This window comes from Chionomys nivalis, chromosome 3, assembly GCF_950005125.1.
Source record: "Chionomys nivalis chromosome 3, mChiNiv1.1, whole genome shotgun sequence".
NCBI classification, from domain to species: Eukaryota; Metazoa; Chordata; class Mammalia; order Rodentia; family Cricetidae; genus Chionomys; species Chionomys nivalis.
The window spans coordinates 110576608-110604221 of NC_080088.1; the positions used below are offsets into that span (position 1 = coordinate 110576608).

Below are 27614 nucleotides of genomic sequence, written 5' to 3' on the forward strand. Positions count from 1 at the left end.
CCCGGCCCATAAAATCTAATTCTTAAAACGCACTTTTTACCTGCGTGGTGATTAAAGGCCTTTAATCCCAGCACTCGGGAGGCAGAGACAGGCAGATCTCGAGGCCAGCCTGGTCTACAGAGCGAGTTCCAGGACAGGCTCCAAAGTTGCACACAATAACCCTGTCTGGAGAGAGACACACAAAAACAATTAAATAAATAAAATAAAATTTAAAACATAAAGAACATCCCCGCACTTCTCAGTACCCGCTATTCCTAGATCGAGGAACCGACAGTCGCTCGCGCGCACTCCAGGACCTTCGGGAGCGTAGCGAAGGAATTCTCCTTCCGCCGTAAACGTACGTCAGCGAGTCAGGTCACGTGGACGGCCCGTCATGTGACGGCGACAGCGCCTGGGAAACGCCGGTAGCCGGGCAAGATGGCCGCGCACCTGTCGTACGGGCGGGTGAACCTGAACGTGCTGCGCGAGGCGGTGCGTCGCGAGCTGCGCGAGTTTCTGGACAAGTGCGCCGGGAGCAAGGTGAGGGCTGAGGCTCGGCGCCACCCTGCCGGTCCGGCGCGGCGCTGCGAGGCCTGGGCGGCGACCAGGCCGCTGCTCCGTGACAGCCCCGAGCTCCCTTCCAGTCTGGAAGCACCCACGCCCACAGCTGTCTCCACTCACGTTGTGGGAGAGGATGGAGTTACATGAAACTTTGAAAAGTTGGCCTTTAACACGGATCATCTTGCTTATTAAAGCACCCGCTTTACAAGGAAGCCGGGCTTGATAGAATTTCCTTCCCTTTTTTCCTCATTGTTAATTTGAGGCGGAGTCTCACTGTAGCCCTGGCTGGTCGCGAACTCACCGAGCCTCCAACTCCTTATCCTCTTGCCTCAGCCTACCAAGCTCTGGCATTACAGACATGAGCCTTCTTTGCCTAGCTGTGAGATTTTCTTTTAAGCATTTTTTCTCTATTCTGAGATTTATGAATTATTCTCTAGGGAACTGTCAGTACTAATGTGAAGAGAAAAATAAAACCGAGGCGCCTACGGAACCAGTTTTGGAAAAAAAATGGGGTCCCAAGTAAGATGATTGCTTGCTGCTATTGAGTCAAGGAGGCAGCAGGAACCCAGATTCGACCGCAGACGATGCTGAGATCCGACAGATATAATAGATTTTAAGGACACTAGGATTATGATTGTGGTATTGTATCAGTTTTACTAAGTGTCACTCCCGGAGGAAGCAGGGATTACTGGACCTTGGTAGCTAGCATACCTGCCCCCATGAAAGTTTTATTTCGACCTTTGGGCTATGAATGTGATCTTATCTATGAATGTATAAAAATCTCAACTGCAAATTTTAGGACCGAGGAGCTGGTTCAGTTCCCAGCATCAACAGGACTAACTGGTAACCATCTGTAACTCCAGATCTCACCCTTCTGCCCACACAGGCGCATTCCCAAAGACAGACACACACAACTGCACATAATTAAAATGGGAGTGGGGCGCAGGGAAAAATAAACCTTAAAAAATGTATTCCTACTGTGTATAACTGCCATTATCTGCCACTGTTGTCGGGATTCCTGAGGCCGTGTGGCATCAGGGAGCATCTCTCCTCTCTTGCAGGCCATTGTGTGGGATGAGTACCTGACAGGACCCTTTGGACTGATCGCCCAGTATTCGCTTCTCAAGGTAATGTGACACATGGGATCTCTTCAAGAGTTACTAATGAAGTGAACTTCGTATTGGTAATGGAATTTTTACATCTCTTCCTGAATAATCACTCACAAAGCTATTTAATCTGTGCAAACCCCGCTATTAAGACATGGTTAGCCTTCTCTGCAGAGGGTGCTCTTCAGTGGCCGTGTACTTCCTGGCATGCACAAGGCCCTGGAATTGATGTCTGGCATCATGGAGAAGGAACAGGAACAAAAAGCATTTTGCACACAGCACTGTCTTGTGTGGCCCTGACCTGGTGCCTTTGATGGTTTGCTGTGCCAGCAGTTAGACTGCCATGCAGAAATAATGCCTTTGTCTTGAAGTTTGGTCCTTTATGGGATTGAATTATTTATAAATAATTATGAATTATTTATAAAGTTTTTTACTAACCTTTTGTGTTTGCTTCCCTAGGAACATGAAGTGGAAAAAATGTTCACACTTAAAGGAAATCGATTGCCAGCAGCTGATGTCAAGAATATCATTTTTTTGGTCAGACCCAGGCTAGAATTGATGGATATAATTGCTGAGAATGTGCTCAGGTACATCAGAGCTTTGCATTTCAAAAGGAGTTGGGCTTTAAAAGGGTTTTTTACTTCCTTATTTTGGAGATGGGTGTGTGCCATGGTGCTTGTGTGGAGGTCAGAAGACAGCTGGTGGGAATCGCTTCTCTTCCCCCGCGGAGTCCAAGGGATTGGACTCATCAGGTTTGGTGGTCGGCGCTTTCCCCTGCTGAACTTTGCCTGCCCAGAAGTTGTTTTTATAGTGACTTTAATGCTGAGTACCTGTGCCTTGTAGCACCTCTTGCCAGAGTGTCGGAAGGCCATCTTTTGGGAGAGTAGGAGCAGATGCGGCAGGATATTAGGGGAGAGGCGGGAGGCTTGTGAGAGAGCTCTGAGGAGCTGGAGGGAAGTAACTTCCCTCTATCAGGATAACTGAAAGTTCAAACCTGTATCAGCAGAGCAAACCCTGCCTTGAAAAACACAGGAACAAAACCTTCTAATGGTCATTCTCTTTTTCAAAATGTCAAAATGTAATATGTTTGAATTTCGTAAGCAAAATGAGTAAGAACTGGTTAAAGTTTACTGTTGGATCTAATCTGTAGAGGAAGCTCTGAGCACAGTCTGCACTCTGGTACAGATGATTGATGCAACCCTGAAAACTGTGGCTGCATATGGGCCAATTTTGGAAGTCCACAAACAAGGAGACTAGGAAGTGGGAGTGGGGAGTTGAGGTATTATGTTAGTAGAAGACTGTGTGTTAAGCTGGTTTGCTTAAAGAAGTTTCGTTCTCAACAATACACAGATGTCCTGTTGTGAGATCTGGGTTTTTTTAGTTCTCTCTGTCTTGTCTCTTTGTCTCTGTCTCTTTCTCTCTCTCTCTCTATGTCTAGACTAGAAAAGGATGTTAGATCCCCTGGAACTGGAGTTACAGACTTTCATGAATCATGTGATGTTGGTGCTGGAATCAAAGTTTGATTAAAAGTTTGGGTATGAGAGAGAGTCTGGTGTTTTTTAAGATTTGCTTATTCTATGTGTATGAATATTTGCCTGACTGTATATGTGTGTGCTGTGCACATGCCTGGTGCTTGTGGAGACCAGAAGAGGGTGCTAGATACCTTGGGACTGGAATTGTAGATAATTGTGAGTTGCCATGTTGATGCTGGGAACCAAACCGGTGTCCTCTGGAAGAGTAGCAAGTGCTCTTAACCTCTGGGCCATCATCTCTCCAGTCCCTTGAGAGTCTGTCTTTCAGTGTTTACTTAAGCAATGTTTGTTTAGTGCCTGCCAGGCAGTGAGAGAGAAATAAGAAAAACCTTTGACTCTAAGCAGCACACAAGCTAATAAAGTTTACTTCCTTTGCAGTGAAGACAGACGTGGCCCTACCAGGGATTTCCACATTTTGTTTGTGCCACGCCGGAGCTTGCTGTGTGAGCAACGGTTGAAGGACCTGGGTGTTTTGGGATCCTTTATCCATCGAGAGGAATACAGTTTAGATCTCATTCCATTTGATGGAGACCTCTTATCCATGGAATCAGAGGGCGCATTCAAAGTAAGGCTGACATTTTCCTAACATCAAACTCATGTTTTAAAGGCAGGGTCTCACTGTGTGGCCCTGGCTAGCCTAGAACTCACAATATAGGCCAGGCTGACCAGGAACTCACAGAGACCCACCTGCCTCTGCCTCCTGAGTGCTGGGATTAAAGCTGAGCACCACCATGACTGGCCTTTAGACTTTCATTTTTGTTGGGATTATAACGTGGTGAGGCCCATCTCCCATGTGTATGAATGTCCAATATGTTCGCTTTGGCAAATTGCCTGCTCATTTTTTTTTCTGCCTACTTCCCCTTCTCTTCCTTTTCCATGTATATGGCACGTGTGTGCGGAAGAGGACATCAGCACTGTTCCTCTCCATATTGTTCCCTTGAGACAGGGTCTCTCCCTGACCTGAAGCTGAGACTGGTCGCCAGTAGGTTCACACATCCTCCCATCTGCACCCACAGCTCTGGGGTTACACAGGTGCCTGTTTGGTCATTTTCACATGTGTGTGAGGATTTAAGGTCGGCTTGAACAACAAGAGCTCTTACCCACTTAGCTTTCTCTCCAGACAGCTCTCCCCCCACTTCACCCCAGTTTTTAAAGGGGTTGCCTTGCTCTGTGTTCTGTGATGGCTTTACCCGCCATCCTCCTACTCAGCCTTCTAAGTGCTCTGATTATGGACCTGCTGGTCCCATTGTTCTTTCTGTTTTTGATATTTTGTTTAATGTTCATTCATGGATATAATGTATTTGTCCCAAATCTATTTTGCTGTTTTAGGACAAGGTCTCATGTAGCGCAGACTGGCCTTGAGTTCCTGACCCTTCTGCTTCCACTCCCAAGGGCTGGACTTGCAGATGCTTATAACCATACCTGGCTGGCTCCCACTTTTTGTTTTTCAGGATTTATTTATATTTATTTTTTTAATTATTTATTTTTTTCTGAGATAGGGTTTCTCTGTGTAGCCCTGGCTGTCCTGGAACTCACTCTGTAGACCAGGCTGACCTCACACTCACAGAGATCTGCCTGCCTCTGCCTCCCGAGTGCTGGGATTAAAGGTGTGCGCCCCACACTGGCTAGAATTCTTTATATAATATTTTAGTTTCACTTTCATCCACATGCTGTAGAAGTCACTCCTTTATTTTTAAGGATTTTTTTTTCTTTTGATTCTTTACTAGGTTGTTGCTGTTGTGTGTGTGTGTGTGTGTGTGTGTGCTTTGGGTATCTTGTCTACAAGTATGGATGTGTACTACATGTGTTTCTGGTGTCCACAGAGGCCTGAAGAGTGGGTCAGAATTGAAAATGATTGGGAGCTGCTGTGTGGAGGCCGGAAATCAATCCAGGTCCTCTAGAAAAGCAGCCATTGCTCTTAACCGCTGAGCCAACTCTCCAGCCCCAAATTCACCCCTTTAAAGTCTTCAGTTAAACACCTACTGTCACAGCACCTGGGAAACTGAGCACAATTGAGAGGCTGAGGCCAGCTTGACCACAAAAGGGAGACTTCAAAACAAACAAACAAACAAACAAAACAAAAACCCCAATAATTAAAGCAATAATTTGAAAGTTTTGTAAATAGCTAGCCATGGTAGCACACACCTTTAATCCCAACAGGCAGATGCAGGCGGATTTCCTGGCCTGGTCTGTATAATGAGTTTCAGGATAGCCAGGACTACATAGTGAGACTCTGTCTCAACCCTGCCCTGCCCCCCAAGAATCTGTAAACATACGTCACATAGTACTTTTTTTTAGTTAGAAAGGACACAGAGTGATGAGGAGGCCATTTTCCCCTGAGTGTCAGACCTCTTTGCAGAAGCCATACCAAGCTCACCTCTCACTCTTTTGTTTTAGTGGGTTTTGAGAATTCTTTTAAGTTCTTTTCCAGACAGGCTTTCTGCAGCCCTCATTCATAGCACATACAATATTTTGCCTGTATGTTCCCCAATTTTAGGGCAGAGAGTTATGACTGAAGGTAATGCCACCCCCAGTTCTGATGGAGCTTACATGATCCTAAATAGTTCAGCGCAGCCTAGTGTTTCCTAGCTCCTGGAGAGACATTGAGAGATGTCAGATCTTTGTATGCTTCTGGCTTTATTGTGCGGTGTGTAAAATCCTAGACGGTGCTCACCCCACTGAATATTCTATGCCAGCACATAGCGTTAGCACCTTCATTTTCCTAACTAAAGACTGCTATATCTAAAGTCAGACAGCCTAGTAAAAGACTACAGGGCTTCTGTTGTGTGGGTGAGTAAGTTTGGCGCCCAGAATATGAGCTTTTAAATATTAATGTGTAGTAGCATTCATCCTAAAATGTCCTTGTAGCTTGAAATGCCACGTGGGGTTCCCTATGCAAGGAGTGGGCTGCTAATGCATAGCACTCCGTCACTGACTGTCCTGGCGGGCAGTGTTGTTTCCAGTGGGTGGCCAGTGTGACTGTCATTCAGGCTAAGTCTGTTGTTACTGAGAGAGTAGCTCAGAAGTGGAGCAATGTGCTTGAGGCCTTAGGTTTGATTCCCAGAACTATCAAAATAAGAAAAAAAAAAATCTGCAATGCCAGGTTTGGTGCACATGTTTAGGTCCAGCACTTGGGAGGCAGAGGCAGATGAATGAGTTTGAGGTTAGCCTGGTCTACCCAGCAAGTTCCAGGACAGCCAGGACTACATAGAAAAACTTTGTTTTCAAAAACCAAAACAGAAAAAAAAAAGCAACAAAATCCTGTCATTAGTTTGGCAATCTTTTTTTTTTAAGATAGCATTGTAAAAAGAGAGTCTTTATAGTAATAAAACTTTTTTTCTGAGACTTATTTATTATGTATACAGTGTTCTGCTTGCATGAGCCAGAAGAGGGCACCAAATCTCATTATGAATGGTTGTGAGCCACCATGTAGTTGCTGGGAATTGAACTCAGGACCTATAGAAGAGCAGTCAGTGCTCTTAACCTCTGAGCCGTCTCTCCAGCCCAGTATACAACTTTTTAAGATGAAATGAAGCATGGAGTATTTGGTACTCCAGAGCGTGCATCTCATGGTGCTCTTGTCCTGGCTGTTGTCTTGGGGAAAGGTTACAAACATCAGCCTAGAGGAATCACAAACAAGGTGCTCAGAGTGAAGTCAACTTCTGGGAGGTCTTTGTTGGGACAGCCCCGCTCTGGGTCAGAACTCCACCATCCTTTCCTCAGCCCCGGTTCTTTTTTTTTTTTTTTTTTTTTTTTTTTTTTGGTTTTTGGAGACAGGGTTTCTCTGTGGTTTTGGAGCCTGTCCTGGAACTAGCTCTTGTAGACCAGGCTGGTCTCGAACTCACAGAGATCCACCTGCCTCTGCCTCCCGAGTGCTGGGATTAAAGGCATGCGCCACTACTGCCCAGCTCAGCCCTGGTTCTTACTGTCCTCCTGCTTCTGGCTTTGAGTTTGAAGAGACCCTGAGGTAGTAGCAGTGGGGGCTTTGGGACAAAAAGTGCCATTTTTTTGTTTGTTTGTTTTGTGTTTTTTGAGACAAGATCTCACTGTGTATCCTTGGGTAGCTTGGAATGCTCTATAGACCAGACTGGCCTTGAACTCAGGGATCAACTTGCCTCTTTTCCAGAGTCCTGGGATTAAAGGTGTGATACCAAGCTGTACTACAAAAGAGAACCATTTTGGGTTTTTTTTCATTTCATGTTTTTCATTTTTGTCCTTTGCTTATCTCAAATGTGGTCTCATGTAGCCTGGGGTGACCTGGGACTCCTGTCCCTCGGCTCATCCTTCTGAACTACCAGCCCCAGCCAACATTTTGACTTGTAAATGGATGGCCCTCAGTAACTGGCCTTTGTCTCCACAGGAGTGCTACCTGGAGGGTGACCAGACAAGCCTGTACCATGCAGCCAAAGGGCTGATGACCCTGCAGGCGCTGTATGGAACCATCCCCCACATCTTCGGGAAAGGAGAATGTGCTCGGGTGAGAAACCTCTGCTTTCTGGTTTCATCCAGAATAGTGGTTGTTGAGGGAGTCCCCAGAGACACAGTCAGTCCTTGACACTCACGCATTCCATGTTGAGGACTTGGTCTCGTCCCTGTCAGTACTCACCCACTGGACATGTTAGCAGAGGTGACCAGGGTGACAAGTGTCTCTTTCTCAGGCCAGTTAGGTGGCTTTGCTGTTTAAATGCATCATAAGCATGGCATGAGGTGTGTAGTGTGACTTACAGTGAATATCATGCATTGGAGAAGTTCCATCTGGACCAGAGTCACAGAGCTCTTGACCTTCTGTCCTGTATGAATGATCAGGTGACCAAACACAAAGTTTAGTATTGATCTTTTGACAAAATCTGTGATTGGGGACTGGAAAGATGGCTCTGTGATCAAGTGCTTCCTGCCTTACAGAAGACCAAATTCAGTTCTCAGACCCAGACACCTGTACTTCCAGATTCAGAGGATCCGATGCCCTCTTATGATCAGCGTGGGCTCTACACTCATATGTACAAAGCCACGCCCAGACACACATATACATATCAATAAAAACCCGAAATCTTCTTTAAGTTTAGTTTATATGGGGCAGGATTTATGTGCATCTTGTGGGTTTATATGCACTACTTGGGTGCAGGTACCCCTGGAGGACAGAGGTTGTCTGGATGAATTCTTAGTAACTAGATTTACAAATGAGCCCCCAGGGGTAGGGGCTGGGAACTGAACCCAGGTTCTCTGCAAGACCAGTAAGTGCTCTTAACCACTGAGCCATCTCTTCTGCCTTAAAAATAACTAAATCTTTCTAAAAATTTTCAAAGCTATGGCCAGAGGCTCACAGGTACCTGTGTTTCTCTCAGGAACAGCTGACACTGTAGACACTGTAGAATGTAACTACCCATGAAGCCAGTGTCTCCAGGTCTGATACTGTGTTGACTGGGGCCTAGGGCCCACTCTTGGCTCCCACTTGGCACGGTGGTTAACCGCAGGTGCTTCTTTTTTTTTTTTTTTTTTTTTAAATATTTATTTATTTATTATGTATATAATGTTCTGTCTGTGTGTATGCCTTCAGGCCAGAAGAGGGCACCAGACCCCATTACAGATGGTTGTGAGCCACCATGTGGTTGCTGGGAATTGAACTCAGGACCTTTGGAAGAGCAGGCAATGCTCTTAACCTCTAAGCCATCTCTCCAGCCCCCGCAGGTGCTTCTTGATAGCTGTTTATTTCGTTATCAGCGACCCTGCAGCTTTCCTCCTTTTTTTTTTTTTTTTTTTTTTGCCTTTTGATTGTTGTTCTGTTTGTGGCAGAATCTTAAACTCTGCTAGTTCCCAGGAGGCTCCACTTGATCCCATGTTTTGTTTCCAGCAAGTGGCCAATATGATGGTCAGGATGAAGAGGGAGTTTACGGGAAGCCAAAACTCAGTGTTCCCTGTGTTTGATAACCTCCTGCTGCTTGATCGCAACGTGGATCTCTTAACGCCTCTCGCCACCCAGCTCACATACGAAGGACTCATTGATGAGATTTACGGCATTCAGAACAGTGAGTGAAGTGATGCCAGGAGCCCCCGTCTGTGGAGGCTGCTGCTTTATGTTCGTCTCTGGCATTGCTTGAATGCAAGGGTCTAAAGGTTCCATCCTCCTTCTTTTTCTCCCCACCCCTTGTGTTTTGAAACAGAGTGTAGCTCAAACTAACATGGAGTTTACTATGTAGTCCAGGCTAGCCGTGCCTCCCTAGTGTTGTGATTGCACTAAGGTATAAATTACCACACCTAACTAAAGATCCATTTTCTAATGATACTTTAAAAGTAGGGACTAATACAATTTTTTAAAAACAAGTTGGCAGCATATAAAGCTATTGATTCCTGAGCTGGGTGGTGGTGCACATCTCTTGGTCCAGCACTCGGGAAGCAGAAGCAGATGAATCTCTGAGTTTGAGGTCAGCCAGGTCTTCCCAGCAAGTTCCAGGAGAAACCCTGTCTTAAAACAAAACAAAAAATACTATTAGTTCTATTTATTTATTTATTTATTTATTTATTTATTATGTATACAATATTAGGTCTGTGTGTATGCCTGCAGGCCAGAAGAGGGCATCAGACCCCATTACAGATGGTTGTGAGCCACCATGTGGTTGCTGGGAACTGAACTCAGGACCTTTGGAAGAGCAGGCAATGCTCTTAACCTCTGAGCCATCTCTCCAGCCCACTATTAGTTCTTGGATTGCAAAAATCCCAAGAATGTCACTTGAGAAATCATCATTCCAGGAAACATGAAGGAGCGTGGGGTGAAGCTTTGTTTTGCCATTTATTTTCTAGGCATTCTAAATAGTTGAGAACTTTATACAACATTGCAGAGCCCCGAAAGTAACAAATGAAGACCATGAGAAACTGTACGTCCTATTTATTCCCACTGTAAACTGAGCTCATATTGGTGTATGTGTCACTTTTGTACAGTGACCAAATGGCCAAATGACACAGGATAGGGAAGTAGCTGATAGGAGAGTGACACTTCCTGCCTCTGCCTCTTCCTGCCTCTGCCTCTTCCTGCCTCTGCCTCTTCCTGCCTCTGCCTCTTCCTGCCTCTGCCTCTTCCTGCCTCTGCCTCTTCCTGCCTCTGCCTCTTCCTGCCTCTGCCTCTTCCTGCCTCTGCCTCTTCCTGCCTCTGCCTCTTCCTGCCTCTGCCTCTCCCTGCCTCTTCCTGCCTCTGCCTGCCTCTGCCTCTCCCTGCCTCTTCCTGCCTCTGCCTGCCTCTGCCTCTCTCTGCCTCTCCCTGCCTCTTCCCGCCTCTCCCTGCCTCTTCCTGCCTCTGCCTCTTCCTGCCTCTGCCTGCCTCTTCCCGCCTCTCCCTGCCTCTTCCTGCCTCTGCCTCTTCCTGCCTCTTCCTGCCCCTGCCTGCCTCTGCTATCCTCTTCCTGCTTCTACCTCTGCCTGCCTCTGCCTCTTCCTGCCTCTGCCTTCCTCTTCCTGCCTCTTCCTGCCCCTGCCTCTGCCTGCCTCTTCCTGCCTCTGCCTGCCTCTGCTTCCCAAGAACTGAGATTAAAGATGTGTGTCAAAACACCCACCTTATTTTAACTTTTAGAAGTATTTTTTGGGACTGGAGAGATGGCTCAATAGTTAAGAGCACTGGCTGCTCTTCCAAAAGACAAGCGTTCAATTCCCAGCACTCACATGGCAACTCACACCTTTCTGTAGCTCCAGTCCAGGGCTTTTGACACTCTCACATAGATATACATGCAGGCAAAACACCACTGCACATGACATAAAAAGAAATTAAAGAAAAAAAGAAATGCTTTTAAAAATGTTATTAATCTGTTATTTGACAGTTTCATATTTTGATCATATCTTATTTTTTTCCACATTTATTTATTGTGTGTACTTGTGTATCTACTGTGCCATCTATAGAAGTCAGAGGACAACTTTTAGGAGCTGGTCCCTCCTTCCACCATGTGGATGCTGGGGATGGAATTTGGGTCATCGGGCTTGCTGACAAGCACCTTTACTCACTAAGCCCTTTCACTGGCCCCTGATTTTTATACTCTTGTGAGAAAGTCTCTTTCTGTAGCCCAGACTGGCCTTGAGCTCTGGGCTTCTTGGTTAATCTCCTGAGTGCTGGGAGTTTAGGTTATAGACACTGTCGTCACCCAGCCTTAGACTGTAGACACTGTCACCACCCAGCCTTAGTCTGTAGACACTGTCACCACCCAGCCTTAGTCTGTAGACACTGTCACCACCCAGCCTTAGTCTGTAGACACTGTCACCACCCAGCCTTAGTCTGTAGACACTGTCACCACCCAGCCTTAGACTGTAGACACTGTCACCACCCAGCCTTAGTCTGTAGACACTGTCACCACCCAGCCTTAGACTGTAGACACTGTCACCACCCAGCCTTAGTCTGTAGACACTGTCACCACCCAGCCTTAGACTGTAGACACTGTCACCACCCAGCCTTAGACTGTAGACACTGTCACCACCCAGCCTTAGACTGTAGACACTGTCACCACCCCAGCCTTAGTCTGTAGACACTGTCACCACCCAGCCTTAGACTGTAGACACTGTCACCACCCAGCCTTAGTCTGTAGACACTGTCACCACCCAGCCTTAGACTGTAGACACTGTCACCACCCAGCCTTAGTCTGTAGACACTGTCACCACCCAGCCTTAGACTGTAGACACTGTCACCACCCAGCCTTAGACTGTAGACACTGTCACCACCCAGCCTTAGACTGTAGACACTGTCACCACCCCAGCCTTAGTCTGTAGACACTGTCACCACCCAGCCTTAGTCTGTAGACACTGTCACCACCCAGCCTTAGTCTGTAGACACTGTCACCACCCCAGCCCAAAGGTTATTGAGAAAGTCCTTGGCATAGAAGTCAGAGCATAGCTGGGGAAAAAAGGTGCTGACTCGTCTTGTGAGCCTGAGGTTAGACATTTGAGTACTCTGCTGACTCCTGGGCTGACCAGATGTTTCTTGCTCAGGCTTGCCTGCTTCACATTAGCTGAAGCTAGCCCCATGTGGGTGGTGAAGATCGGGAGAGCTCTGGGTTTGCAAAGAAGAGTAAGGTTTAGGTGGAGGTTCAAAAGAGGACAGACTGTAAATGCCACTGTTTGGATGCAGCCAACTTGTCTTGAGTTGACGTGCACAGATGGTGAGATCCTCAGCAACTGCTCAGGAGGTCGGGGGCACGAGGTGGAAGTCTTGGAAGATCTAACGAGTGATTAGGCCAGAGTTCACAGCATGTGTAGTTTGCTTAGTTTGGGCCAACATATTTCTGTTAGTGTTTTTGTTTTTTGTTTTTTTTTTCTGGTTTTGTTTTGTTTTGTTTTTTTTTTTTTGGTTTTTCGAGACAGGGTTTCTCTGTAGCTTTGGTTCCTGTCCTGGAACTCCCTTTGTAGACCAGGCTGGCCTCGAACTCACAGAGATCTGCCTGCCTCTACCTCCCGAGTGCTGGGATTAAAGGCGTGCGCCACCATCTGTTAGCGTTTTAAATGTGGGGAATTATTAATAGTCTTGATTCATGCCATGTCTTAAAAAATATCTATGTTCTAGCAGTCCCTAGACCTCATTTCCACCTGGCAGCCAATGTCCAGGGGAGATGGCTCCTTTAGACAAGGTCTGTTGTGCCCCTTACCATGAGTGGATAGACACACACATACACCCAGGCTGCTGTCTGTCTCCGCCTGGCCTCTGTTGACATTCTGGAGCTGTGGATAAAGTTGTAAAGTCCAGAGACTGGGAGGCAGGGTGTAAAACTGTTCCTTCCTTTGGGGTGAGAAAGTCTAGAACCAGCCACGGTGGTCATAAATCTCTGCACAGAATCCCTGTGAACTGTTAACTGTAAAGTGGCCAAAGTGGTAAATTTTGTGTTCTCTACTTTCTATCATGAGAACAGGTGTGCTGCCAAGGGGGCAGGATGTGGACGGCTGAGGATAGAGATGAAGAGGCATTGCCATAATAGACTAAGAGATGCAGGTCCTTAATGATATAGTCATATGGCTTGTATTTTTTAACTTGTTCCCCAAAATGGTATCTTACCCTCATTCTTAATTGACAGAAGTGTTCATTCCAAGATGCTGGATCATAGGTGGGAATCAGAAGAAGGGGTGAGCCTTCGCAGAGCACACCCAGAAGACGGCAAAAGGAGAGCCTAGAGTTTAGGACAAGGAAGGGTCTGGGCAGGGGTGGCCTCTGAGTGGGTCGAGGATGGCTGTGTAAAGGTGCGAGGTAGGTAAGGACTGTCCAAGAAGAGAAAGAGTAGGAACTCAGTCTCTTCGTTGTTTGTTTTTCATAACTAAAATGTTAATTAAGGAGAAACTGGAAAAACAGAGCAAAGGAAACATAGCTCCTCCTGTGGCCCAAACCACAGCAATGGCGTTCGGTTCTTGGAAGTTGCTCTTTGCAGAATTCATTTTAGAGTGAAAAGGGAATCAAGTTCTGCAGACTCTTCAGTTCCATACGTGAGGGGCAGGAGCACTGTACCATCTGTTCTCTCTTCCACCACCAGAGCCTCAGGGACTAAGCTTGAGTCATCACTGAGCATCTTACTGGCCTTAAACTCCACTTCTGATCTGGTGTAATGATGAATAGTGTCCCCTTCTTGTCTCCTTGGGTACCACATGCACATGGCATACAAATATATATGCAGTCAAAACATATATACACATAAAAATAATGAATTTTTAAAATTCCCACCACCTTTTGTTCTTTCCTGTGAACACTCTGGAATTTTCTGTCTTGTTTGCTGCTGCTGTTTTTTTTTGTTTGTTTGTTTGTTTTTTGTTTTTGAATTTTTCGAGACAGGGTTTCTCTGTAGCTTTTTGGTTCCTGTCCTGGAACTAGCTCTTGTAGACCAGGCTGGCCTAGAACTCACAGAGATCCGCTTGCCTCTGCCTCCCGAGTGGAGTGCTGGGATTAAAGGCGTGCGCCACCACCTGCTTGCTGCTGCTATTTTATGGATCTGTGGTGCAGGCTGGCCTCACCACAGTCTTCCTGCCCTTGCCTTCTGAGTGCTAGCATTCACCTGGGGCATGCCCACGCTGGTGAGATTTCTTTTGACGAACTTGACATTGTTGCAATGGTTTCTATAGCTGTCCAGAATTACAATTAGAGCCATGGTATGGATGTTGAAGCAGCTGGGCCACGGAGAGTGTAAGCAGAGCGGGGAGCCCTTATCTTCTAACTCAGTTGTGAATGACAAACCATCTGCTCTTCTGCAGTGAGTTGCTGATGGCATTTTGGGCCCAGGCTTTTAACTCTTGGATCTTCCAGAAACCGCTCAAGTATGTTGTTCCCTTCAACTTCAGGTTATGTGAAGTTACCGCCAGAGAAATTCACACCCAAGAAGCAGGGCGGCAGTGGCGGGAAGGACCTTCCCACGGAAGCGAAGAAGCTTCAACTGAACTCTGCAGAGGAGCTTTATGCTGAGATCCGAGACAAGAACTTCAATGCTGTGGGCTCTGTGCTCAGCAAGAAGGCGAAGATCATCTCTGCTGCCTTTGAGGTAGACGAGCCTTGGCTGCCACCCTGCCCTCTAGGAGTGCTGAGGGGACAGCAGTCCTGGTCACAGCAGGAGCATTTGTAGCTCAGACTTCTATGTACCTGAGATATTTAGGTCTGTGAGTCAGGTATACACTAAACTAAGAAAACATAAGAAAATTTATTTAAAAATAATTCCTTGATGTGCTCATAATTTTACCAGCTATTAAAAACAAAAGCAAATTTGCATGCGAGGGAGGTGCCTCGCTTGACTTTTATGTAAAGAGTTGAATCTTAGCTGATATTTGATACTTGGGACATGGGGCATCTTCAGTGGTTTTTAAGAGTGGATTGATACTTTGATTTTATAATTGTGAGTGCTGAGACTGAATCTTCCTGTATAATATACAGTGAAGACTAGTAGGGGTGTGTTTAGGGCCATTTCAGGAATAACGGGAACTGGACTTGGGCACACTCCATTTTATCTTAGCACTTGATAGCTCGATAGGCAAAGGCAGATGGGTCTCTCCGAAAAGGAAGGAAGGAAGAAAGGAAAGAAGGAAGGAAGGAAGGAAGGAAGGAAGGAAGGAAGGAAGGAAGGAAGGAAGGAAGGAAGGAAGGAAGGAAGGGGAAAAAAGGTGGGGGAGCAAGGAAGAAAAGAAGAAGTCATTGGAAATGAAAAGTTCTCCCCACAGTGTATGTGTGTGTGTGTTTGTGTATGCGCATGTGTGCATGTGTGCTATGTGTGCGTGTGGAAGCCAGAGATCAGCCCACCCTTAGGTAATGTTTCTCAAGAGGTATTCAGTTTGATTTTTGCTGTTTTTTGCTTTTTGGGGATTTGTTTGTTTTGAGGTCGGATTTCTTTGTGTAACCCTAGCCTGGAACTCCTGTAGGAAAATAGTAGGTTTTCTGTCGTTAAGCTGTTGTTTCTTTTTTTTTCTTTTTTGGTTTTTCGAAGCAAGGTTTCTCTGTACTTTTGGAGCCTGTCCTAGAACTAGCTCTTGTAAACCAGGAACCAGGCTGGCCTCAAACTCACAGAGATCCACCTGCCTCTGCCTCCCAAGTGCTAGGATTAAAGGCGTGCGCCACTGCTGCCCTCCCTCCACACACACTACCCCCCCCCACCGCTAAGCCATTATGTTTCTATAAGTGCAAAAATCTTTCATCTAGTGAGAACACTGCAGTTTATAGCATGAAGTAGCATTGAGTCTGAGCCACGGTGTCTAGGCAGCATGTGCGGCCTGGACTGGTGTGAGGACGCACACCTGCAAGGCTCCATGCTGGAGGACGCACACCTGCAAGGCTCCATGCTGGAGGACGCACACCTGCAAGGGCTCCGTGCTGGAGGATGCACACTTGCAAGGCTCCATGCTGGAGGACGTACACCTGCAAGGGCTCCCTCTGTACTGGAGGACGCACACCTGTAAGGGCTCCCTCTGTACTGGAGGACGCACACCTGTAAGGGCTCCGTGCTGGAGGACACACACCTTCAAGGGCTCCGTGCTGGAGGATGCACACCTGCAAGGGCGCCATGTTGTATGTTCAGGGCCAATGCCTTCGTGAGCACTTACAGAAATGTGTTTCAGTTAATTTTTGGACAACACGTGTTCAGAAACTTTTTGTGACTCTCATGTTCATTTACACAGTCTTGTATGAACCGTGAGCCATAGTTTAGGAGCTGGGCTGGGGCTGGAGAGATGGCTCAGCAGTGTAGAATGCTGCTCTTGCAGAGGACCTGAGTTCAATTCCCTTGGACTCCCGTGGACATACCCACGCATAGACACATGCAAGTACACATAATTAAAAATAAAAGAAATCCTTTTTTTGTTTTGTTTTAAAGAAACTGGGCTATAGCACACCTATCTTATTCTAATACCTGCAGATTCAGGAGAGCATAAGGTTTTCTTTCTTTAAAAAAAATACATTATTTACTTTTCTAGTACCAGGGATTAAACTCGGGTCATCTGGACACGCTGTGCCCTTGAGCTGTGTCACCAGCCTAGGCTTTTGTTGCTTTAAAACTTTTTCTCAGGCCTGTATCAGCAGCACTGTGTTCAGGGTTCCTCTTTTTAGGGGGCATGAGAGCATGGGTGTTGTTTTCATAATCAATTTCCCATGATCTTCTGTTCCACCCTTTCCTCCTCCCTAGAGGATGCCAGCTGTACTAGACAGACATGGGGTACTGATCGAGGAGAACACGGGAGGTCTGGCCAGCATCCGGCAGGGGAGCCCACACGTGTGATCAGTGATAATGAGAGCAGAATCCCCAGCCGCCTCGTTACCACCTTCCTGCCTCCTCTTGTCTTTAGCCAGTTTGTTCTTGTTGCTGGTTTGGAAGTGTGGGATTCGCTCGATTTACACAATGACTGTTTAGACTGTGCAGACAGAAACTGGGAGAGTTTCTGAAAAGTGCCTTTTGCCTTTGTTGTTGTGTTTCTGGTTTCAGGTGTTACTTTTCTTAGGGATTCTCTCTGTAGATTAACTCCATGTTCCTGAAGATAGTTTTGGATGATGTTATTAAAATGTTCATGTCATAATCGAGTTCACTTTGTTCATGGGCTGTATTCACTGTTGAGATCCAATGCCAGATGGCATTTGTTTCTGTTACACAGAAAATTTTTGACTGTTTGTTTTTGATTTTTGACATTGTCTCATGACTGAGGGTGATCTTGAACTTCTGATCCTTTTGTCTTCCCAAGTGTTGGGGTTATAAGTCAGCTCTGGCATGCCAGACTTAGACTCTTTCTGCTGTGTGAGGCACTTAGAGCTTGTGTGTGTGTGTGTGTGTGTGTGTGTGTGTGTGTGTGTGTGTGTGTGTTTGGGGAGGAAAGGACAACTTGAAGGAGTTCTCCTTTCCACCCTGGGGTCCTTGTGTGTGTGTGTGTGTGTGTGTGTGTGTGTGTGTGTTTGGGAAGGAAAGGACAACTTGAAGGAGTTCTCCTTTCCACCCTGGGGTCCTTTGATGGAGTAGCACCATGCCACTCTACTCACCTTCCTATGGCTTTGGAGCTGGGTTTAACCTGATTTGTATTTCCCTTTCATGATGGTATCGCTAACGCATCCTCTGGATGTTCTCCTGACGCCTCATGGTGCAGCTGCTTGTTCTGTTCTCTTGCAGGAGAGGCACAATGCCAAGACGGTGGGGGAGATTAAGCAGTTTGTTTCCCAGCTGCCCCACATGCAGGCTGCCAGGGGATCTCTTGCCAACCACACCTCAATTGCCGAGTTAATCAAAGATGTCACCAGTGAGTACCCTTTGGTGTAGCTGTTCCTACCTGGGACTGGCTGTGGATACATTGTCCAGCACCCTGGTCATCAGCACCTTGATCCTTCCTTGGGAAGACTAGCCGTGCTTTATGTGTTTATTATTTTAGTGCCTGGGATCAAACTGGGGCTTGTTAATGTGAAGCAGTGCTTGACCACTGAGCCACCCATAGCCAGTTCCATTTGAGGATCATGCTTGAGTCACAGGAGAAGGAAGTTATGACTTTCTTAGGTAGGGTCTCATGTAGCCCTGGTTGGCCTTAAACTTGATGCATAGCCAGGTCTGACATGAACTCCTGATGACCCTCTTGCCTGCACCTCTCCAGGATGGGGTGACAAGTTGGGGACACTTTATCTGACTAAGCATGTGACATTAATAGGAATGCTTGTCCAGGCTGATATATAGCTCAACAGTTACGAGCGTTTGGTGCCCTTGCTGTGGACCCCAGTACAGGGCCCAGCACCACTGCAGGTAGCTCACAGCTACCTATAACTCTACTCAGGAGACCCCACTGACCTCTGAGGGCACTGTGCTCATGCACAGACACACTCGGGTACACACAAGTCTTTTAAAAAGTCCATTTGTGATTAACTCAGCTGAAGTATTAATCGTGAGGTCAAATACCTGAAATATGGATAAGAAAAAGGCACTCATCTAGAGGATGGCCCCGGTATGACGTGAAGCAGTCAGCATTTCCCCCATGATGCTTTCCTATGTGAAGGTTATTTAATTTGGGCGGTATGGTGTTTGGGGTTTTGCTAAGACTCTTGCTTTGGTTCTTTTAAGAACTGTGCAGAGCACCTGTAATCCTAGTACTTGGAAGGCTGGGGCAGGAAGACCATAAAGTCAAGGATATCTTGAGCTACACTGTGAGACTCTCAGACAAGAAAGAAAAGTGCCTGGGATTGTAGCTCAGTTAGTGTGCTCACTACAGTAGAGGCCTGGTGGTATGTGCTGCAGTGCCGCTGGGGGAGGGTAACGAAGGCAGTTTATAGTGAGTTCAGGACCAGCCTGAGCTACACTAAACCTTGCCTCAAAAACAAGCTAAACCAGAGACATATGTCTTTAATCCCAGCTGTCAGGAGGCAGAGACAGGCAGATCTCTGAGTTCAAGGTCAGGCTGGTCTACAGAGTGAGTTACCGGACAGCCAGGGCTACACAGAGAAACCCTGTCTCAAAAAGTAAAACAAGCCAGGCGGTGGTGGCGCACGCCTTTAATCCCAGCACTCGGGAGGCAGAGGCAGGCGGATCTCTGTGAGTTCTAGGCCAGCCTGGTCTACAAGAGCTAGTTCCAGGACAGGCTCCAAAACCACAGAGAAACCCTGTCTCGAAAAACCAAAAACAAAAAAGTAAAACAAACTTCCCAGAGAATTGTCACAGAGAGCCTCATGAGCTATTATTAAGGTATTAATCCTAATGCAAGCCCATCTGACTCAGATGGAGAAGCTGAGGAATTTGTTCATACTGAATAGCATCTGTTCAGGATGAAATGTTAAGAAATACGCTTTGAATCTTAGTTCAGTGTTGGGAAATTGGTCCTTTGTCTGCTGGTGACAAAAGTAGGGATCAGTTGGCAGGAGCTGCGCCCTGGGGAAGTGAGTGTTCACCGACGCTGTGACCTCTGCCTGGTCCTGACCTGTGCGCCCGAAGCAAAGGACCTCGAAGGAGCAGTGTGCAAGTGTAACTGGCTGTTCCCAGTCTCTACCTTTTCGGTTTTATGTGCCGCATTTGCTGATTCTGCTTATGAATAGAAGCCTAGCACTCGAGCCAAATGACACTGCTGAATATCTAAGTCAAAACTTTGCTAATTACATTTTAGCTTCTGAAGACTTCTTCGATAAGTTAACAGTGGAGCAGGAGTTCATGTCTGGGGTGGACACTGACAAGGTATGCGGGAGCCTGTTCTTCACCAGAGTGAAAGCCAGTCACCTACGGTTAGAGCCAGATCAGCGGTCCATTGTGGTGTTGTCTATGTTGTTATTGCTTGAGACTAAAACTCACCTGGAGCCCTGGCTGGCCTAGAACTTGATATGTAGCTCAAGCTAGCCTTGAACTCAGAGATCCTCTTGCCTCTGCCGCCTCTTCAGTGCTCAGACTGAAGGTGAGCGCGCGCCACTCTACCTGTCCCTCAGCCATTGTTCTGGTTCCTCTTGTGCTCGCGCTCGCTCTCTCTCTCTCTCTCCCTCCCTCCCTCCCTCTCTTTCTGTGTGTGTGTTTGTGTGTGTGTGTAATAAAAAAGATATTTGCCTTTTGTGGTGGGGGTGTAGGTTATTGATAGGGCAGTACCTGTCTAGCATGTCTAGAAATCTTGGGGTCAGACCCAATATTCCTAAAGCAACTAGCAACAACAACATTGTACACACACACAGACACACACACACACACCAGCTGGTCGTGGTGACCCACACCTGTAATCCTAGCTCCTGAGAGATGGAAGCATTTAAGGCCAGCTTTGGCTACATAGCAAGTTTGAGGCCAACCTGGGTTACAGGAGACCTTATCTCAAAACAACAACCAATGCAGGTTACTTTTTTTAAAAAAATTTTGTTATGTAATTTTTAAAAGTATTCCTCACCATTAAAAATATTAATTGTTCAATTTGCAAAGGTTCCTATTTTTAAAAAGTATTCCTATCACTTCATGCTAGGTAAATTGTTGGTATTTGTTTTGTTTTTGTTTGTTTTTTTAGGTAGACCAAGCCACATAAACCCCAAATAATCAGCAGCCACTAAACTGTTTGTCTATGAGGTAGATGTGTCCGAGCAGGCATTTGATTGCCCAGTGTTGTCCTCACCATCTCATGCGGGTGTGTGTGTGGTAGCCGCCGGGTTGGGGCACAGAGATGAGGGAGACACCTTCAGCAGGCGTGAGGGAGTCAGGAAACAGCCTTCCTCTCTCCAGCTGCCTTTCTTTGCCTAGAGCAGTGGCTCTCACCCTTCCTAAGGCTGCTGCCCTTTAATACAGCTCCTCATGTTGTGGTGACTGCCAACCATAACATTATTTCCTTTTTCTTTTTATTTGTCTACAGTGAAGATTTATCATTAACGCCAACAGTGACTGAACTGTATTTTAACAATTCCCTCTGGCAGTTGCAGCTGTCAGTGGGTTTGTGATTTTCTTATGTTGCCATAACATTATTTTGTTGATACTTCATAACTGTAATTTTGCTATTGTTATGAATCATGATATAAATATCTGGCATGCAGATGGCCTTAGGTGACCCTGTAACTATGACCCCCAAAGGGGTCTTTTTTAATTTTTAATTTTTGGTTTTTCGAGATGGTTTCTCTGTAGCTTTGGAGCCTGTCCTGGAACTAGCTCTTTTGTTTGTTTGTTTGTTTGTTTTTTTGTTTTTCGAGACAGGGTTTCTCTGTGGTTTTGGAGCCTGTCCTGGAACTTGCTCTTGTAGACCAGGCTGGTCTCGAACTCAGAGATCCGCCTGCCTCTGCCTCCCAAGTGCTGGGATTAAAGGTGTGTGCCACCACCACCCGGCTCCCAAAGGGATCTTGACTACAGATTGAAAACCACTGTCTTAGGGGAATATAGGAGATATCAAATTGTTTTAAGTCCTTGGGCTATTGGTCTGTTTAAATTTCATTTCTAGGTCAACAATTACATCGAGGACTGTATTGCCCAGAAGCATCCGCTCATCAAGGTGTTGAGACTGGTGTGCCTCCAGTCTGTGTGCAACAGTGGGCTCAAGCAGAAGGTTCTGGACTTCTACAAAAGGGAAATTCTCCAGGTAGTAAACTAAAGAGGTTTTATATGCTGAGAAGGAGCGTGTCTTTTAATAATAGAACTCTCACAGCTGCTGTTTTAGTGTAGTGTGAACACGAGCTTGTTTTGTTTTAGAACCCGTTGTTTGTTAGTGTGTACATGTCATGGTGCACAAGGGGGCAGGACAACTTCAGAGTGTGTTCTCCTTCCACCTCCGTGGGGTGCAGCACACGGCGTGGCAGGTGCTTCACCCTCCGGACCTTCTCAGCAGCCCTGTCTTTTAACTTCTATCACCACTATCTTTTTAATCGAAATTTTAAAATTATGCTTATTTATTTAATTATGTAGTGTGTTTGTGTGTGTTTGCACATGTGTATATGCATGCTTATGTGTCATGATATGCATGTAGAGGACAGAAGATAACTTTTGGTGGTGAGCTCTTTCCTTCCACCATATGGACCCAAGGATGGAACTCAGGACATCAGACTTGACAGCAGGCATCTTGCTAACCCCTGTGGAAAGTCTTATTGCATTCTTTGATTGATTTGCATGTGTGTGTATGTCTGTGGGCCAATGTACAGGACAAATTTCTGATTGTTCCTAAGCAGGCTTAGCTTGTTAGACATTATAGTAATGAGGAAGCCCACTGCTATTAAAAGATGTTTTTTTCTATAGCCTGGCAGCATGCCACACACATGCCCTTGGGAGCAGAGGCAGATGGAGCTCTGTGAGCTCCAGGCCAGCCAGGGCTATACAGTGAGACCCTGTCGGAAAAAACCAATTTTCCCATTTGAATGTCTCAGGCAGGTGGTTATTTGTCATTACCAGTCAGTGCTCAGTATGTTGTTAGTTTTTGTGGATTTTGTTTTCCTCTTTCTTTAGTTACACAAATGAAAGAAATTCTCATGAGATTCCAGTATTGCAGGAGTGCGTGGAGCAAGCCAACTGTCCCTAGCCCGGCTCCAATTCCTGTCTCTACCCAGAGGTTCCTTCCTCCTTCCATTTCTTCTTTGCACACAGGCTGTGTATGTACACAGGTTTCCAGTTGGTATGTGCTCCAGGTTAGTTAGCATGGCTGGTACAGCAATCTACGGGTAGCTGACATGATGTTTGTAAAGTGTCTCGGGGGGCATTCCACAGGGTCAGCGACTACTGTTCTTTTTAAGAAAACAAAATTCTACATGCAAAGTTTTACTACGAACTATTTTTGTTCTTCTCAGTGTGCAGATAAGCCTTTGAGAGCTAATATATACTGAATGGAAATACACTTTCTTCAATGCTCAGCTTGGGTCATAAACTGACTTTAAAGTAAAAACCTTAAATCATTCCTGAAACAAGGAGCAGGGCTAATATTGGTGGGCAAGCATCCAAGAGTCCCAGCCACAGCACCCTCTGCCCTGTCCCCTGCACTCTCTACACTCAGTCCTGACCTTGCTAACGAGTCCTGGGGTACAAACCACATTGATTTGTTAGAGTGCTCCTCTTTGGAAATCTGCAGAGCCGTTTTCCTGACCTAACATCACTGCCAAATGCCTTCTCCTTCAGACCTATGGCTACGAGCACATACTGACCTTGAACAATCTGGAGAAGGCTGGCCTGCTAAAAGCTCAGACAGGGAGCAGAAACAATTACCCAACGATTCGGAAAACGTTACGGCTCTGGATGGATGATGTCAATGAGCAAGTAAGATGTGTTCCTGTGCTTGATTCTTGTAGTTCACAGTGACAGCGTGCATACCGTAATCTGTACAACAGCTCCGCTTCCTGAGTGTCTCTTCACATTGATCTGTTTAGTGTGTGTGTACAACTTGAAGGGGTTGGTTCTTTCCTTCTACCATCTCATTTCTGGGGCTTGAGCTCAGGTTGCCAGGCTTGGCAGCAAGTGCCCGTACTCTTTGAGCTCTTTATTCTTTTCTAATAATTTCCTCATGCTTCAGGAAAACAGTGCATATGTGTGTGGCATCCACTCTAGTCTCAGCAGAGACAGAATGCTGTCAGATTGGATAGCTTGAGGTTAATAAAGATGTGAACAGTGTGGACCCTTCGCCAACTGTTGTTGCTCACAGTTGCAGGCTACAGACCATCATAACTGGGGAGTCCCAGCAGCAGGAGCTTGAGGGAGCCAGGCACAACACGTCCATCGGGACAGAGAGGATGTGCGCCCCTGTGCTTACCAGTGCTCCATGACTCTTCACACTCATTAGTCAAGGAGCCCTTCCCGCGATGGTGCCTAGAGGCCCATCCTGCAGTTAGCTTCCATCACACCAGCTGGGCCTGAAACCTGTCACAGGAACCAGAGAGAACTGTGTGGCTGACGGCTTCTGACCTCCATGTGTGTCACAGACCAGGGGGCAGGGCAAAACAAGCCAGGCCACAGGCTGCTGTCTGCTCTCCAACTGTGCCGTGGCACAAACAGAAGTCATGGGAGTGTTGGCACAACACCTACAGGCTTCTGGGCACAGGGCCCTGGAAGAGGTGCAGGGGATCTTAGGAATAGTTCACAGAAACATCCTTACGTGTAAGCCAGTCACTGTGCACTGGGAAGGGAAGCAGCTCCTGCCACAGATAACGTTCCTCACAGAGGCCACCCTGGTGGCCAGGTTTTAGTCCTTCCAGGGGGCATCTGCGCATCTGGCAGCACTCCACACATATTCTGTGCTGGTGTCTGCAGAGATCCTCTTGGTTTTATAGTCATCACTCAATGCGATGCTGCCAAGCTCGTATTGTCCACATAGTGTGCTAGTTCACCACTGTCTGACCTTCTTCCCCTCGAACACCTACTGCCTAACAAGGGCTAGATCTAAGAACCTTCCTGATGCCCCATTCCATTCTGGTTCTTTTTAATACTACTTAGGGTTTTTTGTTTGTTTGTTTGTTTATCGGTCCTGGAAATTAAACCCAGGCCTCACACATGCTAAACCTGCTTCCTAGCATTGAGTTATACACCATTTCTGTGTGTACGCATGTGTGCGTGCGTGTGTGCATTGTGTATGTGTGACTGACTCAGTGTAGTCCAGACCAGCCTCTAACTCCCTACTAGCAAGTGAACTTGAACACCTTGATCCTCCAGTCTCAGTCTCCCAAGTGCACACCTGTAATCCCAGCACTCCAGAGTTGAGGCAAGAGGATCCTAACTTTGAGACTGACCTGGCCTACATGGTGAGATCCTGTCTTAAAAAACAAATGATTAAAGTGAAGCCAAGCTGTAGGTATGATTCCAAGTACCAGCATCATGTGACTCCAGCACCTTCTGGATTCTGCAGGGGTCTATACGCTTCCATCTACAACTCACAAACAGATATCTGCTGTACACATAAGTCAAAACAAACATTAAAAAAAGAAAAATGTAAGCCGGGCAGTGGTGGCGCACGCCTTTAATCCCAGCACTTGGGAGGCAGAGGCAGGCGGATCTCTGTGAGTCTGAGGCCAGTCTGGTCTACAAAAGCTAGTTCCAGGACAGGCTCCAAAGCTACAGAGAAACCCTGTCTTGAAAAAAATAATAATAAATAAAAGAAAGAAAGAAAGAAAGAAAGAAAGAAAGAAAGAAAGAAAGGAACGTAAGCCCCTACAAGGTGGATTGGAGTAAGACACAGGCAAGGGATATTTTAAGTTTCTGTTTCCTAATCAAATAACTTCAGTTACCAAAAAACTGCGGGTGGCTCTCAGTCTCCGTATTTTTTTCTTTAACTGTTGACAGAACCCCACAGACATTTCCTACGTGTACAGTGGTTATGCACCACTTAGTGTGCGACTCGCTCAGCTCCTTTCCCGGCCAGGTTGGCGGAGCATCGAGGAGGTTCTCCGCATTCTCCCAGGGCCCCACTTTGAAGAACGGCAGCCATTGCCCACCGGGCTGCAGAAGAAGCGTGAGTTTATCTCCCATCCACAGTCAATGTGCTGTTGATGGGGCTCGTGTTGTGCGGTTGCTTTGTAAAAACATTTGTAAAGTCAGTTGCTAATGCACATTGGCAGCCCAGAGCTGTGCTGTGCCCTTATGAATAGCATATTTCAGTCTGCACTGAGACCCCCAGGACTCAGGGTGTAAGATCAAAATCAGCATTCCAGAGCCTCAAATGAACCAGCTGCCGGGCGATGGTGGCGCACGCCTTTAATCCCAGCACTCGGGAGGCAGAGGCAGGCGGATCTCTGTGAGTTCGAGACCAGCCTGGTCTACAGAGCTAGTTCCAGGACAAGCTCCAAAGCCACAGAGAAACCCTGTCTCGGAAAAAAAAAAAAAAATATGAACCAGCTATACCAAGATGCACTTGACCTTTTTATACTTCTCTGTTTTTAAATATATTTATGATTAGTGCGTGTGTGTGCGTGTGTGCACGTATGTGTGTGCGTGCGCCTGGAGAGGTCAGAGGCATCTTTTGAAGCTGGAGTTACAGACAGTTGTGAGCTCTCTGATGTGGGTGCTGAGAAATTAAACTTCCTCTGCAGGAACAATACACAATCTTAACTGCTGAGCCATCATCTCTCCAACCCTTTTATACACTTTTTTTTTTTTTTAATATTTATTTATTTATTATGTATACAGTATTCTGTCTGTATGCCGGCAGGCCAGCAGAGGGCACCAGACCCCATTACAGATGGTTGTGAGCCACCATGTGGTTGCTGGGAATTGAACTCAGGACCTTTGGAAGAGCAGGCAGTGCTCTTAACCTCTGAGCCGTCTCTCCAGCCCCCCTTTTATACACTTTTAAATGAAAAAAAAATATTTCAAGAAGCAGCAGTAATAGATACTTTTGAATTCTGAAATGTTTACATTTTAGGTCAACCTGGAGAAAACAGAGTCACACTGATCTTTTTCCTCGGGGGTGTCACCTTTGCTGAAATCGCTGCCCTGCGCTTTCTCTCCCAGTTGGAAGATGGAGGCACTGAGTATGTAATTGCGACCACTAAACTGATGAATGGAAGCAGCTGGATAGAGGCTCTCATGGAAGAGCCACGATAAGTCCGGAAGACATTCCGTGTCCAGGATAGTGGTTTTGTGTTGAGGACTAAGCCAGCGTTGTCTGAGTGCTTGCTCTTTCCTGTGGATTTGTGTCGCCAGTCTCTTACCAGTTTGATTCCTAAGGCAAGTTTTGTTTCCTTCTGAAAAAAATCAGCCTTGAAGAGTTTCTTGGTGTAATGAAGTTTCTGCCCTCTCTGATTTAGCTGCATCTGTGCAGGTTCTCTGCCTACGAAGGACTGAAGAGCAAGCAGCTTCTGCCAATTACCCATACAAAGGCTCTTCTGACTGCACGTTAACTGCAAGACATGCCAGTGGAGATGCCGCTAATGGGGCTTCAGTTTTCTTCCATGTCCGTTGTGGCCCCAACATCAAACTGATCCTTCTGTGAGCAGTCGCAGCTCTTAAGTTTCTTCACGCTGCTCTGTGATCATGGTAACTGCCTTATGCACCTCGTTAGCATACCGGCTGTACTCAAGTTCACACATCACTTTTGCTCGAATATACTCAGCTGATCTGTCCTTAGCTGGTGCAGCCACTGTGAGACTCAGTCAGGTACCACAACTGAGAGCAGGCATGTTGGTGAAGCTGGGAGTTCCTCCTCTCAGCATCTGGAGCAGTTAAGGGTGCCAAGCATGGGACCCAGTGATGGCTTTTCTGCCATCATCCAGGTCTTCAGAAAATGTAGCCTGTCTAAACATTGCCCGTCTCCCATCCCAGGGTGTGGCTGCTCTGGTTAACTACTACTACAAGTTTTCTTCTCATTTTCTTCATGTATAATTTGGAACAGTTCACTGCACATTGTAAATGAAAGAAATTGTGTATTAAAAAATACATAAATAAAAGGTGGCAAAGATAATGTTTGTTTCTCATGGAATGAATTTAGCCTTGATATTCAGTATTTGGAGGGGTGGGGAGTGAGGTGGGGGTGATTCCCAAATGGGAAAAACCTTCTTGGCTCAGAACATTCTTTTTCAGGCTCTTGTTCTTCCAGGGAGTTGGTTTTACCTTCGAGCCCCAACACTAGCTAGTCTCAGCTGCCAGGG

General features: G+C 46.4%; 1 protein-coding gene across 1 annotated transcript; it reads left to right on the forward strand.

Moving 5' to 3' along the window:
- Positions 1 to 393: 393 nt before the first annotated feature.
- On the forward strand, positions 394 to 27427 carry Vps33a (VPS33A core subunit of CORVET and HOPS complexes). Its single transcript, XM_057766037.1, has 13 exons — positions 394 to 519; positions 1602 to 1667; positions 2106 to 2233; positions 3557 to 3743; positions 7539 to 7655; positions 9027 to 9201; positions 14462 to 14658; positions 17752 to 17878; positions 19718 to 19785; positions 21503 to 21640; positions 23161 to 23298; positions 25312 to 25480; positions 26390 to 27427. The coding sequence occupies exons 1-13, from the start codon at positions 418 to 420 to the stop codon at positions 26569 to 26571; spliced, it is 1794 nt and encodes a 597-aa protein (XP_057622020.1). The 5' UTR covers positions 394 to 417; the 3' UTR covers positions 26572 to 27427.
- The last annotated feature ends 187 nt before the right edge of the window (positions 27428 to 27614 follow it).

Coding starts and splice junctions, on each gene's coding strand:
- Vps33a (XM_057766037.1), top strand. CDS start 418: ATGGCCGCGCACCTGTCGTACGGGCGGGTGAACCTGAACGTGCTGCGC. Junction 1,668..2,105: donor CCCAGTATTCGCTTCTCAAG/GTAATGTGACAC, acceptor TTGCTTCCCTAG/GAACATGAAGTGGAAAAAAT. Junction 2,234..3,556: donor ATTGCTGAGAATGTGCTCAG/GTACATCAGAGC, acceptor CTTCCTTTGCAG/TGAAGACAGACGTGGCCCTA.